Below are 19,429 nucleotides of genomic sequence, written 5' to 3'. Positions count from 1 at the left end.
CGTTTCCTCTAGGTAAACTGACTTTAATTGCAAGTGGTTAACATCAATCATTGCACCCCTGTTAGAAGTAACCTGCTCTTTACCTGGCACTGGGAAGTTCTCTCCTGTTGTACCTCAACAGCATCAGCCTGGAGTGTTGACTGTCCTTATAACCTCCTGCCTTGTTTATTTACATTACAGAAAAGATCAAGCAATTCTTTCAGTGGTGAAGATTCTCTCTTTTATTTGCTTGTCCTGATTGCCACACTACAATATACATGTATAGCTGACCAGAAAAACTGCACCTGGAAGTACATATTTAATTTGATATATGTCCATAATCAAGTGCATTTAACTACAAAGAAATGTATGTCTGAAGGTATAATTGTTACTGGAAGAACATCTGAGACTTATTGCCACAGGCTCTAGAGATGCAGAAAATGCTCAGCAGTCCAGTGACATAATAGTGATTAATTATGCCTGCATTTCTAAAGTATCTTTAACATACTTCAAAGGGGGTGCCAGAAAGACCCTTCCTTTGAAAACTAAATTTCCTTTTCAGACAAGTGGACAGAAACAGAAGACTATGTCTAAAAACTTGGTATGCTAAGCATGACATTTATTTATTTATTTATACTCATCCTAAATGGTACCAACAATAATTGTATTCAATTCATGAGGGATCAAATAGAGCAATCTGATGGAGGGAACCCTGAAACAGCAAGAAAAATTAATGGAAATAAGGCTTGTGTCAGTCAGAGACCTGAAGGAGTTCCAAATAACAGAATCCTGGTAAATCTAGATCTCCCAAGGGGTCAGCTAATATTGATTTGGCTGACGTCATCAGAATAGGAAAGCATACTGTGATTGCTTGTACAGAACAGTTACAGTTTATAAGCTTTAGAAGAAAACTTGGGTTCTCATGTCATGACCACAGCTCTACAAACAAGGAATGATTGTGTTTTGAAAAGTTTTTCCCATGGAGGAAGAAAGGCTTGCTGGTTGTGAAAACATGATAAATGTCCAGTTTGGTTATGCTTAAGGCTTTCAGTTTTCAATTTGCATAGCATTTTTTATGCCCAAGCTAATCTGAATTCATTTTAAGAGTGAGACTTTGTAAGGTGCTGTATCAAATGTTGCTGTTGTTGTTGTTTTTAATTCAAATTACAAACTACCAGGTTTTCTTCAGTTGTTAATTTACCAAAAGAATTGAGAGCCTCCGAAGAATAGCTATCAAGTTTCCCAAGTAAAATTTGATCTTTATGAGGAAATGCCTGCACAAGTCTCATTCTTATTAAGTACTGTTGAGCATCCAAGATAATGAAAAATTAGGCTACGTCTTCCTGATTTCAAATGGGTAGCTCAGAGGCGAAGGGCGCTTTGAGGACGCATCACGCAGATGTTGGATCTGCGAGCTTGACATTAATCGTATTTTTTCTGTCATGCTTCACGCTTGCTGTATTGCTACATTATTTGCATTATGCAGTAAGCCACAGTCATAAACAAATATATCTGAAAATCTGTATTGTGAAGGCTTCAAGAACTGCTTGAAGACATAATTCATGCTACAACACTCAGATGCATTGGAAAACTGCTAGTAATTATTGGAAACATTTTGAACTTTGCAGCAATTTCACTCTTCTCCCACCTTTTCCTTCACAATCACTTCCCTTTGGTTTAAACCCTCATCATTTTAGAGATGTCTGTAAAAAGCATTCTGTAAAACCAATATTATAAAGTTTTCCTCCAAAACTAGGTCTGCTGGAGACATACAACATATGCAGAGAGAAAGTTAATAAATTATATCATATCTGAATCCAAAAGCGTCAGGCAATGTCTGAAAAAGCTGCAAGTGCCCAGAGGAGCTTCCACTGCATGTTATGGTGCTGGGCATATTGGACATATCAGAAGTTTAGTGCCTTTTCCAGACACCTGGGAGAGAAAGGGAACTTCATGTTCACATTTCTTTGCAAAAATTTTTCTGCAGGAAATACACGCTGCAGAATCCACTTGCCACTGATGTATGACAGCTTAATAGACAGGAAGATGTTGGAATCTGGAAGCTAACCAAGCTTTACTTAGGTCCTTGTTTTTGCTGGAAGAAAATGCTGGACTCAGATCTTGCTGCCTTGCTTTCAGGGCTCAGATGGTCAAGGCCAGCCTTGCACAGCATCACATGGATTGACCTGTGCTAAAGCACAGAAAAGGGCTCTCCTCTCTAGTTTCTATCCAAGAATTATGGAAATTCTCTCAAAATGCAGGCTTTGTGGTATAGGAGTTAACAGAAAAGTGAGGAAAGACCATGTGCAGTTCGCATGTACAAATTAATGCCACCTTTCCATGTATACATCCATGTTCCTGCCACCAGCCACAGTCCTACTCATTAAAATGACCCCATAAAATTCGAATCCACTTGAATAAATGGGATTCAGGCAGTATACCTGCCCACAGGCTCCTCTATTTCATCTGGAGGAATACATGTAGTTATTAGCCTGCTTTATTCCAACCTTGCGTGAGCGGTATGAGAGGTCAGGACAAACGATCAGTGTCTCATTTATAGTACACTGCTGCTTTCCAAGCTTGAACGAGCTTGCAGCAGCTCTTTGCGGGGTCGCCAAGCCTGGCAAAAACTCAGCTGTTTATGCTAATATTTGAAGTTGCAGTGGGATTCCCATGGGGAAGCTCCTGCAGCTCTGTCCTCCGATATTAACAATGAAACAATGCTGCCAAAGTGCATCAGCCAGAAGAGTATCTGCTAGAATCGTTATTTCTATAATCTGACATCAGTTTTAGTAAACTTTGTCTGTCTAACGTGCCCAGCGGGATTTTGCAGAGGTTAAATCCTTCTCACACACAACTGTGGCTTTGGCTTTTGTTTGCAGTTTATAAAAGCGTGCAATGCCATAGTTTCTTAATTAACAGCCTCCTAAAAATGTGAGCAGGAATTTCACCACTTACAAATCCATATTAGCATGATCATAATACATATCATGTTACTAAGTGTTTGTCCTTTTCACCTGATTTTGTGTTGCCACTTTAAAATGTGTGCTGTGTTGTTAATATGCAACTTAATATTTAGCACATTATCCATAAGATTTAAACACCATGCATGCCCTTTTAATTTTGGTTATAGCTTCTGTGACATTTATACTTACTTTCCCTTTTTCCTATGCTGATAAGTTAAAAATGCCCCCAAGCATTCTGCAGTTTATGTCTATGTGTTTGTTTCCATGGAATTACACATCTCATGTTGCAAGAAAATTTATTTATCTGTAGACTTAATAGATGTTTATTATTTTTTTTTTAATCTCATAGATATCAATAAAACCAAATCTCTGTTTCCCTTTTACATTAAAAAAAAAAAAAAGTAAATCTCTTTCTGTTAATGATCATTATTAGTGGTGGTTTCAATCCCTCAATGTAATAGTCACCTCCTGTGTTTACAACTCTTTCCTCATAGAACAAAGCATCTCATCTAGACAGAGTCTATGACAGATTGTCCCTTTGCTAATGGGGGCTCCAGATATATGGCTGAAGCATTTGCTTCAGAAATGGATTGCCTAGAACTAAATTTTTCCCACTTCAAAGCCGGAGGGTGACCAGATCAATTTACAAATATATCTTCCTTTTTTCATTTCCTTACTGTGTCATCATCACATGAAACTTTTAAAAGGTTATATGAGAAATAATTAGGAAATTCTTGTTTATAATGGAGTAGAGAAGCAAAACAAAAAATAATCAACAACAACAAACCAACAGATGAAAGAAACCAAGAAGCAACTAGGGGAAGTCTACTCTCCTTAACAGATAAGAAAGAGGTCAAACAAAGCAGGCAATTCATGTATGTCTGGGAAAGATTTCCTAGGGTTAGCAGAGATGCAGATTTACTAGGAGTACTGGAAACAGGGAACAACTTCCTCCAAGCTGAATGTACACCGCAAGGCAGGATCGGGAGCAGTTTCTCCCATGCTGCTCAGAGGAGCATCCTGCCCTGAATGCCCACAGAGCTGTTCTTATTTATCAGCTGTTGAAATAACCTGGGAAAAGCCATTGCTGTTTTTAGCTCCTGAAAGTTACTGATTATGATGACCTTCTATTTTGATGCTGGTAGCTGGTAACTACATTGCTATAGCTTTTCATGTCAGGAACAATGCATTTCTGTGACCAGACTGTTGACACCTATGTTTGCCTAATCAAATTCAGGTCTTGTTTGCCCGGGGTTGGCACGAGTCAGAGCAGGGTGTGCCCAGCAACCCGAGACAGACTCAGTAAGAGATGTTTTGGCAGCAGAAGCTGCAGAGACCCAAAGTAATGCAAGACCTGCAGTAATGCAAGAGGGATTTGAATGATCCTGCGAGCCTCCCCGTGAGTCATGGGTCATATTAAAGGTAGAGATCTAAGGGTATAATTTTAGGCTCTGATTATTTGTCTCTTTCTACAGCTAACCAAGCACAGTCATGTGCCTCTCATTTAGCTCATATCCAGTCTGTAATCAACGCTGACTAGTGCCAGAGACATCAAAGTCCCAGATACTGCAGCCTTCCCCTGAGTCATAGGTAATGCTCCATCTCGTTATTACCATGTGGGGGAGGAATTCAACACTGAACCTTTTTTGGGGCCCTGAGGTATTAGCATCATTCTGAAGACAACAATTCCACAGGGGATGAATTTTTGACCTGGGTCATCAATGGCTGAGAAATTTTGCACAAACTATTTTGGTGGATTTTTAGCTAGATGTGGTTTAAGCTTTAGCTGTGCTAGTTGAGTGGGAATACTGCAGCACTGTTTACAACAAGAGACACTGGTCATATGTTGTTTTTTTGTCTAGAAAACCCAAGAAGCAAGTTGCTTTTCAGAACTTCAATTTTGCCACAGGCTATGTTCTCAGAGAACAACGCTACGTTTGAAGCAATACTGAAGTTATATATATGCAATGTGTGGCTCTGTAAAGGCATACTGTAAAGGAATTCAGGCCCAGCATGTAATTTTGCAAAAATAACTGGAACAACAGTCTATCTACAAACTTAATATCCTAAAGAAAAATATTCTTGTTGCCCATTTTCTGCATACTCACTCCACGTGTAAAATGAATATCAGTTACTCAATAATTCTGTCAGTTTAAGCTACTAATTGCAGGATTTATCTGGGTCCAAAATTTTTGCTGGAATAATTATGTCAAGGAGGAGTCAATAATGCACAGTCCTCAGCAGTACAGTTGTGCTAGCGAATGCTGCTAGGCTGGCAAAATCATTCTTGGTATTGCTGCTTCTGCTCAGAAAACTGAGACAAGCTCTATTGGGAAATCACTTTATTTTGGTGCAAGTGGTGGTTTTTCATGAGGGTTTGCTGGCATGTCTCTACCAAAAATAAAATAAAAAAAATAAAAAAAAGAAAAAATAAAAAAAAGAAAACACAAACCACTTCTGGGGTAGACAAAGACTTTGCAGTGAATTCTTTTTTTTTTTTTTTTTCCAGAGATGTCTTACAATTCTGCATTGTACTTGCATGTCTTGACTCTAATGACATTCTAGTTAAAAGTAAAAACATTCCCTGCTGCCTGGTTTCATTTAGCACAGAAATTAGATACAGTTTGTTTTAAAAAGAACTTTTAATTGTAGCTCAAAATAGAGTGAAATGGCATAAAAAACTGATGTCATGGTCCAAAAATATGATTCTATTTTGAAATCTAAATGATATCTTTTCTTATAAATGTTTAGATTATCATAAAAGTAAAAGAGAATCAGAAGAACAGTGAAACTGCTCTTTTATAGATTGGGAAAAATCTACAATAATTTGCTTAACAAAAAGATGCCCTCTAAAGATATGCTTGCTTGTTAAAATTGAAACACTTCTTATATCTGTTGCATATTTGTCTAAAAAGGAGTTAGCAAACATTTTTCTTTTTATCCAGCTGCAGTCAATCAAATGGTACAAGAAGGCTATGAATGAATATGAATTAAAGTTGTCTGTGGAAAACATAGGCTGTGAATATGAATTTAAGTTGTCTGTGGAAAATGTAACATATAGGTTGAGGCTTTTCAAAAATGTTATATTAGGGAATGTGCTAATGTCTACCAGCAAACTGTGCACAAATGGTTCATTTCCAAGACAGGTGCTATTTACTGTAGTGGCATCCACCCAAACAGGTCATACAGCCAGGGGTGACAGCGTTTTGGTAACATCCCCTGCAAGGGGGACCATGCCGATGAGGCACAAGCAGCATTAAGCCTCTGCTCCCAGCCATCCGGCTGATGCAGATGCGGGTGCTTTGGGTATATGTTGGAGCACACTCAACAGCTAGGGACAGGAGGAAATCGCTTTTTCAAACATTTAATGCTTCCTGCCTGTTGTGCAGTGGCTAGAGCTGTAGCTGTAGGAAAGGTAATCTGGTAGCATTTCTAACTGCTGGGGGAGTCATCTCCATCCCCTCCTGTTCTCCTGCCCCAAGGTGCATCCTGCTGGGGGATGCTTTGCACCTGCCATCAGTAGGAGATTCAGTGCAGATGGGCTGGGAAGAGCGTTCTCTGTGCCTGCTTTCTCCTTTAATATGCCCACGAAAGAGAAGCTGCAATTTGTCTCAGACATCTTTGGTAGAAGGAAATTAAAAAATCTGTGTGGAACTACAGTCCAGCCAAAGGAACTGAAAACTTTATCAGAGGCAGCGGCCAGAAGTTGTTAGTTTCAGGAAACAACAAAGACCTAGAAAACACCTGCATGGGCTGCAGCACACTGTGCACCTCTTTGGCTGTGGGGTTAATTTCAGCAACTTTGCTCTCCAACTCCCTTTTCTGTATTATGATATTAGCTAGCTCCCTGACTGGCCACACACAGCTTTGCCCAGCACAATTAAGGGAAGAAAGCCAAACAAGTTATGGAAACGGCAGCACAACCAGCTTGAGAATATGTTGTGCTGGGGCATTTTGGTGATGCAGGGATGCGGAAGACTCTGGTACCACCTACTGCTGCTGGTCCAGCTTACGAATGCACAGTTACTTTCTGTCTCTCTGAGTTTTAAGTGCTCCTGGAGGATTAAGCAAGGTAGTGTGCACCAGGAGAGGAATTCACCTACAAATGTATTTACTGGGTTTGCTGATTGCATCTGGCAATTCTTTTTGCTCCGTACCACTGTTAAGGCAAGGATGACAGTTCTTGAAGAGTGATAGTGGGAAATGGCATGAGAGGGCATCTACAACCTGCAGCCTTTGTGCTACGATCATCTTGATACAAAGAAAGAAGAGGAGCTTCAGGCAGGCATGCATACCAGCCTGCTAATGAGGCCCAGAGGCATACTAGAAGTGAAAATGGTACAAACTGGAGATGCTCAGTAACTGCTCTTTGAGGGTAGTACCTAGCTCTTACGCTGCCCTTGATAGCCACAGAGTTCAAAGCATTTTGTGAAGGAGGTCAGTGCACTTGATAGCTGGAGACACTGTGACACAGAGAAGCTTCACTGACGTTCTCCAAAATCCCAGTGCCAAATGGTAGCTGCAGGTCCTTTTTGTGTCACATTGAGCCAGGGAACCTGCAGACCTGCACAATGTTGTGCCATCCACAGCTGATAGCCTTGAAGTGGTGTGAAGACCAAGTAGCTGATAGTGATGCAGGACATGGATAGATCCATGCTTGTGATGGAGAATCCACGTCTAAATATTCTGGTAGCACTGCTGCAGGTTTATTTACAGAGGAAACTCCTCATTGATCATCTTAATCCACCTTGTTGGCTTTAGGTACCAACTTTCACAACACTTCAACCACCTACAAGTGAGGTGATGAAACCCATTGGCTAGACTCCCTCTGAGGAGAAGAAAGACATCTCCAGAGCGTGACTTATATCCTCTGCTTCAGGTTGGATAACTATCACTCCATAGATGTCTGCAATTCTGCACTGGACATAGACAGCCCCTCACTAGACCCAAGTGAGCTTCTGCCTCAGCTGGCTCTTTACAATAGGGATGCTGCTTTCTTTAAAGAACTAGGAGGAGCAGAAGTCAATGAACTGTCAATTGACACTGTTTTATCCAAGGTAGCTGACCAAACAGCAATATGTCATGAATACAAAATGAATGGGTATTTGACGTACTGAGCAGGTCCCTGTTATCACATTGGGCATAGGCTGCAGTTTTCTGTTTTATCGGTGGCTGATAGCATCAGCCAACTGTCAAACCAAGGTCTGTGAGCTCCTGCTAGCTCTGGATATCTCCAGTGTTTGTGAAAGGATTTCTGAAGTGTTTGGAAAGGAACTTGAGATGCTAATGTTCTTCCAGGTTTTCAGGGGTCAAAATGACACGTTTCATCGTGTGATCATGTTAGAGAAACTCAGAAATCATCTGTGAAACAAAATGAAAGAAGAATTCTAAATATTATTCACCATGTTTCTGCATACTTCTGCTTGCCAGGCATACAGTGGTTGCACAATAAGAATTTTTAACATGGCATCAAGTTTCTACATATAAGATGCCCCCAAGTTTTAAGCCAGGTTGAGACTCTGACTCACATTCAGCGAACAGCACCTGTTAAATTTGTCTTTGAAAGGAGCTATCCTACCGTGCTATTTGACTTCTTGCCACTGCAATAAATCCTGAGCACGTTGTCATAGACTAATGAGTGGACATTTGCCACCACCACATTCTAATTGGTGTATTAATTTCATCCCCGAAGCCCCAAATGAATGATCCCCTTTTTGACATATGAACTCAGGCAAAAGCTGGGGGGGGAGCTCGCCACTCTCTGAGGTGTAGCTGGGTACACAAGCTGCTCCTGGGCTGACATCTGTGTTAACAATGAGCCATATGTGGTCTGCACGGAGAGGGTCGCTAGCACAGCAGAGACCATGCATTTCACAGATTGCACCTACAGCCAACATCTCGTGTGATGTTTAATATAAGGATAAATAAAGGCGGCAGCAGCGCAGACTGGGCACAGAACAATCGGCCAGCTGACGTGAGGCAAGGGACACAGCTCCAAGATAATCAAGATATCCAGCCCTAGGAGTAGGAATTGCATTGTGTAAAGAGCCCTGCCTGTCTGGGTGCCCATCCAGAATGGGGAAATCACCTGTAAGTACCTTCATACCTGGCTTCAGATAGAGGCATCATGGCATTTGCTTTGGTATTAACAGGCTTACCCATGCAGAATAAAAAGGGTTTACCCCTGTGTGGGGCTGGCTTTGGCGGCAAGCCTGCCCAAGTTCCTCCTCACTGCTTGTTCTCATCACTTTTCCTCCCTCACTTTGGCAGTAGACCTGTTTGCAAAAGCCACACGGTAAACCAGATCACAGAGTAGATTAAGGGTGAAAAATAACCTTTTTTTTCTGAGGTTCCTCAAAATAGCTGTGGCAGCAAAACAAAGAACTAGCAAGTTCTTTGTGTAAGTTAAAGTGCCACAGCGGGGGACAGAATTAGGGAGAGAAGGGTCAGGACCTTCTTAAGCCCATTTTGCAGCCAGTGTCTCTCAAACTGATGCAACAAACACAGACCTGAATGATATGGGAGTAGTTCAGGAAGGCTGAGGCAGAAACCATGCTATGAACTGTGTAAGTCAACTCCCAGGGGATGCACATCCCCTCAGCAAGAAAGGCTGTATGCCTGGAGGGGTAACAGGCTCCTAAATTGAAACAAAACCTGACTTTTGCATTTGCATTATTTCCAACCAGGAGCAGATGGCAAAGGGTGCTGTGTATTTCTGTGTGAACCCCAAAGAATCCCAAACCTCAGGTTTAGTGGGATAATTTCTTGCCCAAAAGTGGTTCAGTGTGATGCCAGGTAACTCCAGCTTTGCCTCTAGTGGCAGACCAATCTATATTCACTTAATAAAGTGTTTTGGCACCTGGGCTGGGGAAGAGGGGCTGTTGCCTACAAACATCTGCAAGTTTTAAGAAGGGCAGAAGTGAAAGCAGGTCTTTTACACTGGAAGCACGAAGACCTGGTGATCTCTGAGGATGCACCTTGGTACAGATGCTGGGAGTCACATCCTAACAGCAGCAGCCACCGAGCACGGGAAATTGTACACAAGCCGGGGTCTGGCCCCATGCAGGGCCAGCAGCTGGGATTAGGGTTTTGCCAGCAGTGTTCTTGAATTTGGGAGTAGAAATGGCACATAAGAGGGAAACAGCTGAACATATCAGAAAAAAAAAAAAAAAACCAACACTGTTGTCGACGAAAGGAAGACACAGACGCTCAATATGAGTGAACAATGAACTTCAACTTTAATGGATAGCTCAGTCGCCTTTTATCTAGTTTGAACATAATCAACTCATACATATTGCAAAAGCTAAGCTCAGGATTGGCTAACATTTTCCCGCTCTTTTCAGGTAGTTTCTCCTTCTTTTAGCTACCTTCCCGCCTTAGGGACTTTCCCCGTGGCTCAAGGGCATCGTGTCCTTGAGCCTGATTGGCTCTCAGCCAGCTGCGTACGTGCCCAGACTCTTGTGAGTTGAGTACGGTACTTCACTAGCCCATTGCCTCCTAACTGCCCAACATCCACGTGTCCTATTTCACTTAACCATTCCTCCACACAACACCACACATATGGCCTTTAGAGTATATTTTTTACACTAATGCGGTTGTTTATATCAGATACTTCAAGAAAAATGTGCAGAAACATCTACATAAACATTGTGCACCTGGATAATGCATCATTTCAATATCAACTCCCTAAGAGAACTGTGATAAAATAGAAAAAGCATCCTAGAAATTGTATCCGAAAACTCATTTGACTGAATTTGAGTATATTAAACTCCTATGGCCCCACTAAATCTGCTTAAACAAAGAAAAGGAGGGGAAAAATGGAGAGGTAGCTATTCCATTTAACAGACTATTGCCTCGTAAGGTCCAAATTTAAAGCCTCCTAAAACTAGACGATTTCATTAATATCAGCAGGCTTTATGACACCTGTCTCACAGTGACAAATACCATTTCGATTCCTGGGCATCTTCATGAACTGACTTTTTATTTCTGGCTATCCAGCCTGGACCAACTAAACCATCAAAATGCAAATTCATCAAGTGACAATTCCAGGCATCCTTCCCAGGATGCTGGGACAGCCAACATCCACTGGGGAGGTGGGCAAAAGTGTCTGCAAAAGCTCACTTACACTGAATAACAGGCTGCAAATGGAAATTTCCGAAGGTGACAGAATCATCTCAATTTGAAAACTCTTATAGATGCACTTATCAAAAAGGCTGAAAAACACTTCTACAGGTTAAAAAGAAAAAAAAAGAGGATCGGATGACAAATGTGATGGGCATGACCTTCCAAATGGGGACGCACCCTCGACTCCCCCTTACTCCACCAGTGGCATGTATGTTTTTCCTGCCACCTATCAGCACTGGGGGTTTGGGGATTATAATATACACTGCATTAGCAAATAGACATCGCTGACAAAAAGCCCCAAAGGCCCCTGGCAGTACAAGATAGCTGTATGAAAATGGAATAAGGCTGATAGGAAAATAATCTCTTGGAGACTTTTGGTTAGCAAGAGCTGTGAAGTTAGATTGCAACGAAAACATAAATAGGCTCATACCTGCTGCACGGTACTCTGGGACACTGCGGCACTGCCCTCCTAAGGGTGAGCTGCCACACACAGAAGGGTAACAATGTCCTTAGGACATCCCTACGGTATTTCAGTTTAGTATTGGTTCCTCAAAAAAATTTGCAGGGGCAGAACAGAGAGGCGATGGAGAAGCTGCTAGCTCTGTGGGTACTTCATCTGTTACCACCTCAAAGACCGATGCGCTAGCAGAAAAGTGCCTTGGTTTCTAAGAAGATCTGTTGCCCATGACTTTCATGGGAACTGAACAAAACTCAGCAGAAACTGCAACAAGATTTGTGGAGAAGCAGATAGGGAGAGCAGACTTCTCAGTCTTTCTAAGAGAAATATTAAGTGGGTCACATGTGCTGGCTGTCTACTATTTTGAGAACCTCCATCTCTGGAAGTCTTTGATGCTAATAAGTGCCGGTTGTTTTGAAGGGCAGACACTGGTACCCTTGTTCCATATGAGGTGGCAGGGCTGGGACAGATCTGCCCTGCTGTGCACAGTGAGACCAGCAGGGCAGGCCTGAATCTGGGACTGTGAGGGCACAGGAGCCTCACATGATGCTCCCCTGACAGAGACTGAGGGCTTCAGGCTGGACATGTGAGAGAAGTGCTTGCCGAGGGAGTTGAGAGAGGGAATTTGCCCCTGAAGCACTGCCCAGGTTAGCGATGAGTTTAGAGGTGAGCAAAGGGCAGCCGGCACATTTCCGTAAACGACACGGGGATGTAAACAAAAGCGGACCTTGTGAACTTTGAAGGCTCGGAAGGACCCAAACAAATTCTGACACAGTTTGATAATGATAAATTAAAATATGGTAAACACAGATACTTGGAGAGGTAATGCAACAAGCAAGAAGTGATAAAACAAGCAAGCTTCTCAGTTCATCTATACAGGGCGTACAGACATGACGAACTCCCTGTTCTCCAAAGCACAATTTAGACACATACCATCTCAACCAAGGAGGGGTCATAGGCTTTACATGCAGGTGGATGCAGCCTCTTATTTATTTGACCCCCAAAATCATACACAAAACACCGCATTTTAACAAAAATGCCAAAGGAGTCAACTGGATCTCATGTGGCTTTAATCGCCTCAGAAGAGAAACGCCTGACAAAGCCCCTTTCCAGACATGCATTTAGATTTCAGATACAACAAAGGCCTGTGAGAAAACACAGAAGGATTCTTTATGAACTGCAAAGCAAAGTTGGTTCTTGTCACAAGATGCAGAGCCAGGATATGTTTCCAGCAACCGAGGAATTAATATCCTGTTCGGAGCAGGCAGAGAGGGCGAGGAAAAGGCTCCGTGGGTTCTCAGGTCAAGCTGCCACACATGGGAGATTGGGCAAGGATAAAGAGAGCAGCTAGCTGAGAAAAGGGGAGGCTTTTCAGGAATCTGAATCAGATGTTTCTCTACAATTAATTTGGTATGTTACACTCACTCAAAAAAACAACCCAGTGACAAAATGAAATAAGACAAGAAAGCACTTGAGAGGACCTTTCAAGCTAAGGTAGTGCACGGAGTTACAGTAGTTTTACAAACTAATCCTACAGCTGTAGCTCGCAGCAGTGGCTGGGGCAAGCAGAGCAGTACGTGATAAAGGCGAGAATCATACTCAGCCGTTCATAAAGACAAATCTTTTTTCCTAGTAAGAGTGTAGGTTATAAACTAACAAAAATGCCATCGAGAAGATTAGAGCCTTTATTTTCCACTTAAGCTTGTAGTGATAAGACAGTTTTTACAATAGTGTGCTGTGCATGTGATAATGCAAGATGTCTTTTAAAACAGCATATATTTCAAGCTTCAGTGATGATTGTATCTAGGCTCTTGACATTTGATGCTGGAAAACTCTTTAATTAACTAGGATAGCAATGCAGATTTAAGATCACGGGCACAATGGGATTTAGAGAATATTTTACAAAATTGGATTAAAAGGGGAGTAAGAGATACCTCCCACTTTAGTAAGACTGAATGGATTCAATTTGAAGGCTCATATTCCTGAGGGGAATGCGATAAAGGTGTCCACTTCATCTGCATTAATTTTAGAGTCTTTCCTGCTAAAAATAACAGAAATTTCTTTTGTAAAGCTGCATGAAAGACATTAAAATCCTACTATATATAGATGAAGTCTGAAGACATATGCCTGTCAAACCCCACACTTCTCCCAACTCACCCACCCTTACTTTCCAGTGTGAGGATACAGAAGATTGGAAGTTAATAAAACTAAAGGCAGTGGGACATCCTGAAACCTCAGACCTTCTAGAAAAGAGGCCCGGAGAGAACACAACTTGCCATGGCAACAGGTTAGACTAGCAGATTTCACATGTTGTTTTTTTTTCTAATTCATTTTTAAAAATAAATAAATAAAAGAGGCTTGGATAATTCATAGATAGACTTTTGTGGATTAAAGTTAAGATAGAGCAGAGTGATGCATAAGAATTTCTGCACGGTGATCATATGACATTCCTGACAACGGGGCTTCAGAGCTGCCTTTTTAGATCAACTCAGAAGGCAGAAAGTGAATCACTTTTCACTTTACAGAAGTGAAGCAAACTTACAAGCCACTGTTTAAGCCAGAGAGCTTTTACAACAACATTGGTAAATCGATAGATGTTTCTCATAATTTCTCAAAGCCTTCAGGAATCACAGATGAGTTAATTCTGGAGCTCCCTACCTTGCTGGGGCTTCCATTTTATGTGGAATAGCGATGTCCCACAGAAAAATCTATTAATCTGCAATTTAGAGACAGAATATATAGCTTTATAGAAGGACTCATTATTGCTGTTTATCAGGAGGGATTCCTGCTGGCATCGATTGGCTGTATCAGAAGGGCATTTTCCTCTCTTCCCATTAAATATGTTATGCCATAGATAAAATAAATCCCACGGATTATTTATGCTGTAAAGGTTTAGAATAAAAAGGTTTTCATAGCCCTTGCAGATAAACTATTTGAAACCATCAAACTAGTTAATTTCCAAATGGATTTTCATTCAGATATAGAAATAATGCAAGTCCTTCATTAGGTCACCCGTTGTTCAATGACATTAGCTTAATCTTACGAATGTTATTGATCTGGGCAATGTTTACTTCAGTAAGCAGCCCCACAGATGTGTAAAAACAATCTTGTGAATTGACTAGTTGAAGGAGCTGGTCCACAAATGTTAAATCACTTCAAGGATTTCAAACTGAAGTTAGCTTTCCAAATAGAGGATTTCAGGTATTTCTCCAAGCCTATCATTTTTATCTCCGAATCTGTATCCATTCTGTGCAAAGTCTGTGGATCTCTCTTTTTCCTCTAGCACATCCACCTACTGCAAGTTGGTTGCAGCAGGCAATGAGAGGAGATGGCGTTACCTATCCCAACATACGGCCACGGTGCTATGGGGACAATTAGAGGATTGTGTGAGGTTGGCTGTAAATGCAGACAAGAACCGTGTTGCCTTAAGCTCACATATTTCAGATGGGAGTGGTAAAAGGACTAACAGAGTCCTTCACTGTTTAAGAAACTTTTATTATTATTATTTTCTTTCTATAATGCAGAAAGAACATGGACAAGAGAACTTACAGCTTTCAATGCAATACATTGGGATAAGGTGAAAAGGGCAACTATATTTATTGTTATGATTATTAAAAGTAAATGAAGTGGCAAGGTTAAAGCCAATTCACCTGTGTCTCCTTCTTACAGTAGCTATTTATAGCCAGGCAAAATAGATGGAGAATATTGTTGCCATTCTGATTTTGAGATGTCTAACATTCAGCTAATGCTTGTGGAGATGAAGCACATGATGCAGGGCCATGCAAGTTGAGCTTCATGTGATCAGGGATGTGCAGGACATAAAGGCAGGCCACTAACCTTAACAGCACTAATCAAGCAGAGCAGGGAGAAACCTGTCACAAAAACAACATCGCATGTTCCTTGATAATGTTTTAGGGGAAACCTCTCATAGCATATTCTTTGCTGCCTTTGCGTCTTTAAGAAATTAAACTGTAAATGTTCCAAGCATTTACACGTATAAAAGTCCTTTTTTCTCTCCTACAGAAAAGAACATGGAAAATCTGGAGTGCAGATTTTAATTCTAAAATTTTAAGTATTTCAGCTTTTAATTTTTTTTTTTTCTCACTGCCCAGAATTAATTTGATGAGGCTAGCACCTAGTAAGAAATATGACTTAAAAATTATGTTTGATTTTGAAATTGTCAGAGTGCTAACAAAAATGTATTCCGTTTTGCAGCAAGGGAAGTACTCACCCATCAAAAGAGACTGGCTGTCAGAGATGAAAGAGAGTAAAGAAACGGAGAGAGCCATTTTAAACATATAAGACAAGACTTTCATCTAATGCTGGACCATATGGGACAGTGCTATTAACCTTGGAAAAAAATCTGACAGTGCCAAAAAAGAAAAGAAATAAAAAAAGGAATAACTTACCTTCAATAACTTTTCTGATCTGTACTGACATGTTTCAAGAAGTCTACGTTTATGTTTTGCCACGGGTGAGGGCTTTGCCATGTGTGCCCTATCCCCTTCTGTACATTCAGGGCCGCGGCTGTGGCTGTGCCAACAGTCATGACCTTGCCCCGCTGCCCCCTTGGGTGCTGCCAGTAGGACCCTGGCCACGGCCATGGGCTGTCCCACAGCCAGCACTGTCCAGGATCATGCATTGCCTGCCTTCCTTCGCTCCTGCGGAGTGGCACTGGCTGACAAAGCAGCGTTAAGGCAGTGTTAAGGCAGACATTTCTGCAGTTTGCGTTATTTCTGCCTGCAGAGCAGCTCCGCTCTGGCTCCGTAGCTGCAGAAATAAGCAAGTGCTCCTGGATCCTCCTTGTCACTTGTCTCATCCGTGCTTAAAAAACTCCCTCTGTGGGATTCCACCACCTCTTCTCCACGATGCGTTGGGAGACTAAATTCTCCTTCCCCTTTGCAAGTGCTTTCCTAACATTTAAGCTATTTCTTTCTTTCTTTTCTTTTTTTTTTTTTTTTTTTCTTTGCTGTGAACTAAATGGATTACTTTTTATCTTGCCCTTGAGGGACGTGAAAAAAACAATTGCTTGCAATCCTCTTTGTAAGAACCTTTCTTTCTCCCCGTTTAAGCTCCCTGTCAGCCTTCTCTTTTGCGTACCAAACCGGGTTATTTCCACCTTTTATCCTGTGGCACGGGACACACCTGCGGCTCACTTCTGGCCCCTAGCAGGGGCCACCCCACCGCGGCGACCACATCGGGAGGGCAAAAGGCTGGGCCAAGGGGGCCGTCGAGCGAGGACCATGTGCATCCTCCGGGGCTCCCCCAACCCCAACCCCTCCCAGCAGGGGGGGGTCCTTATTCCCTAAAGATTAAAAATAATTAATTGCGGGGGGTCGAGGAGGGGCTGGGGAGCGGCTCTCTCTTTCCACCGAGGCTCCCGACGCCTCTCCCTGCCCCTCGGGTGGGGGGGGGGGGGAGGCGTTTCCCCCCCACCTGCGCCCATCCATCCTCGTGGCGTCGGGGCGGGCCGGGGTTGGAAGGGGGGGGCTCGGGGAAGGACGGGGAAGGGGGGGAGGCGGGCGGCGGAGGCGGGGCCGGCGGCGGCGGCGGCGGCGGGGCCGGTTGTAGTCCGCAGCCCTCCCGCGGGGGCTCGGGCATCTCGGAGCGGCGGGCGGTGCGAGCGGCAGAGCCGGGGGGGGCCCGGCGGCGGCATGGAGGGCGCGCACCTCGGCCGGGAGCTGCTGGCGCACGCCGCGCTGGTGCTGCTGCTCAGCCTCTTCCCCGCAGGTGGGAGCCGAGGAGGAGGAGGAAGGCTGGGTGTGGGGGGGGGGTGGCGGGGAACTTTAGGGGACACCGGGGAGGGGAGGGAGGGGAGAGGTGAAGGGAAGGGGGGAGGCAGAGAGCCCGTTTGCGTTTGGTATCGCCCCCCCACCACCACCCCAGTCGCTTTCGCGGGACGCCCCGTAGGAAGAATAAAAATCATAATTTGAAAAAAAAAAGTCCTTTGTTTGCGCTGCGCGGTTCTCCGGGGTTGGGAGGGGGCTAGAAGCATTCCCTCCCCCCACCCCCACCCTCCCAACCTCTCCGGGCCGGGCTGTTTTGACAATAAACTATCTCTTCATCAGTACAAAATGTCCCCGCGGTTTAGCGCTGCTCGAACAATAGGCAGGGGACGGCCGCCGCCGGCAGGTGCTCGGCGCTGCCCTGCCGGGACGAAGCGCGCTCGGGGGTCCCGGGGGGAGCCGCGGGGGTCGTGGGCTCGGTGCCCGGCTCGGTGCAGCCCCGGGGAGAGGCGTCGGAGCTGGGCTTCTGAGCAGAGCCGAGCCGCCTCCTAGCGAGAGGGGCTTCGGGGGTGCCAAAACTTCGGTGTGCCGGGCGGGGGACCCGAAGGATCCCGTCTGCCCGCAGGGCGAAAGGGGTTCCCCCCGGCTCGACCTCTCAGGGCTGGAGATTTGAGGCTTTATGGGGTTGCAGTGCTCGGAGGCTTTGCACGAGGCTTTCGGAGCTCGGCAGGTGCCCGGGGAGGCGGCTGCTGGTGAGCTGCACGCCCCGGAGCGGGGAAGCACGGGCTGTGCGCCTCCTGCTAGCTGGCACGGAGCTGAGAGGCAGGAGGAGATGAGATGCTGGGGGCTGCACCGCCGGGCTCTGTCCTCCCCCCGGCCACTGTGTTGGGTAAAATAACCTGGAACCGCTCCCGTGGTGATTTACGGGGCTCTGTTGTAAGCACGCTGCTTTGGGACGTGAGAATTGAATAGCCACCAACTTTCTTTGCTTCGTGTACTTCTTGTATGAACTTAAAGGTTATCCTTCCTCTTATGGCTTAACTGTCCTTAAGGAAAACTTGGGAGGCTGGAAGCATCTCCTGGAGGGCGTGAGAGTATGGAGGGGCAAGGAGAAACTTTCTCTCCGTCCTTCATCAGGTTCTGGGTTCAGACACTTGTGGGAGACATTTCACCCTGGGGGCATGTTAGGCAAACTTGTGTAGACCAAAAATACACGGTGTGGCGGGTAGAAGTGACTTGCTGCCAAAAAAAGACTACCTGCCTTTGGGTAGGTGCCTGTAACACCTGTGCATCACACAGCCATAAGACATCCAGGGCTAGTTTTGTGCCACAGGAGGAGGTATCAGACCGGAGGCTTGTGTCCTGGCAGAGCTGACTTGCTCAAGGACTGCTCTGGAGTTAGCACGTCACTGTGCTTGCCTCGCTGCAGATGCATGGCTGGATGAGCTCCCACGGTGCTCATTCAGACCTGTCCGCTATCCTGTTGTTTATTCACATGCAAACTTATATTAAGTATCTTTTTTTTTTTTTGGCTTTTAGTCAAGAGCTTCTTCCTTTGGTTGCAGATAGGGAAGGAGGATGTAGAAAACAAAGCTTAACGGAGCTGCTCGGAGTAAACCATTCATCTCTTCTGTCCATAGTCCCTTCCTATTCTTTGTTTTTCTTGCGTCCTAACGTATGCTTCCACTTTTCCTTTCACATGGGGATTGCTGGGTCCTCCTTTTATGCACTTTTCTGAAATGATCTTTTCTCTGTGCCTCTCCTGTCCTCCCCCGAGGCTCTCCCCGTCCCCCCCGTGCTCTACCAGAGCCTGCACAGCATTTCCATCCCGCGGTCATGGAAGACTGGACATGATTGCTTCCAGCATCCATCAATATACCCTCCTTTCAGTCAGCTGCAGAGCAATAGGAGGCTCTCCCCGTGCCCAGAGGGAAGAATGTCTGCTTTCATAATGCTCCCCGGTACCTGTCAGCTGGGGGGAAGGAGGACTGAAGGAGGAAGACTGAACTTGATGAGTTTTCTGATTGCTGTTGCTTAGTCGCTGCCTTGACCCCCTCAACCCATCTGAACACCCAGCCCTCCCTACTCCCCCGTTTCCACCTCTCCTCGTCTTTTTCTCCTCCCTCCCCTGCAGCAGTGCTGATTCCCCTGGGCATAAACGTGGCCCAAGGCCACTG

General features: G+C 44.2%; 1 protein-coding gene across 1 annotated transcript in view; it reads left to right on the top strand.

The window, feature by feature from the left end:
* The first annotated feature begins 17,132 nt into the window (after positions 1–17,132).
* The window catches only part of KIT (KIT proto-oncogene, receptor tyrosine kinase), a 53,777-nt gene continuing 51,480 nt past the window's right edge, over positions 17,133–19,429 (top strand). The window contains exon 1 of the mRNA XM_032186857.1: positions 17,133–17,256. Within this exon, the coding sequence (XP_032042748.1) occupies positions 17,181–17,256 (76 nt within the window). The 5' untranslated portion in view covers positions 17,133–17,180. The remainder of the gene's footprint in view (positions 17,257–19,429) is intronic.

Source organism: Aythya fuligula, chromosome 4 (genome assembly GCF_009819795.1).
Source record: "Aythya fuligula isolate bAytFul2 chromosome 4, bAytFul2.pri, whole genome shotgun sequence".
Classification (NCBI taxonomy): domain Eukaryota; kingdom Metazoa; phylum Chordata; class Aves; order Anseriformes; family Anatidae; genus Aythya; species Aythya fuligula.
Note: the sequence above shows the minus strand (reverse complement) of the source record. Positions and strands in the feature narration are given on the sequence as shown.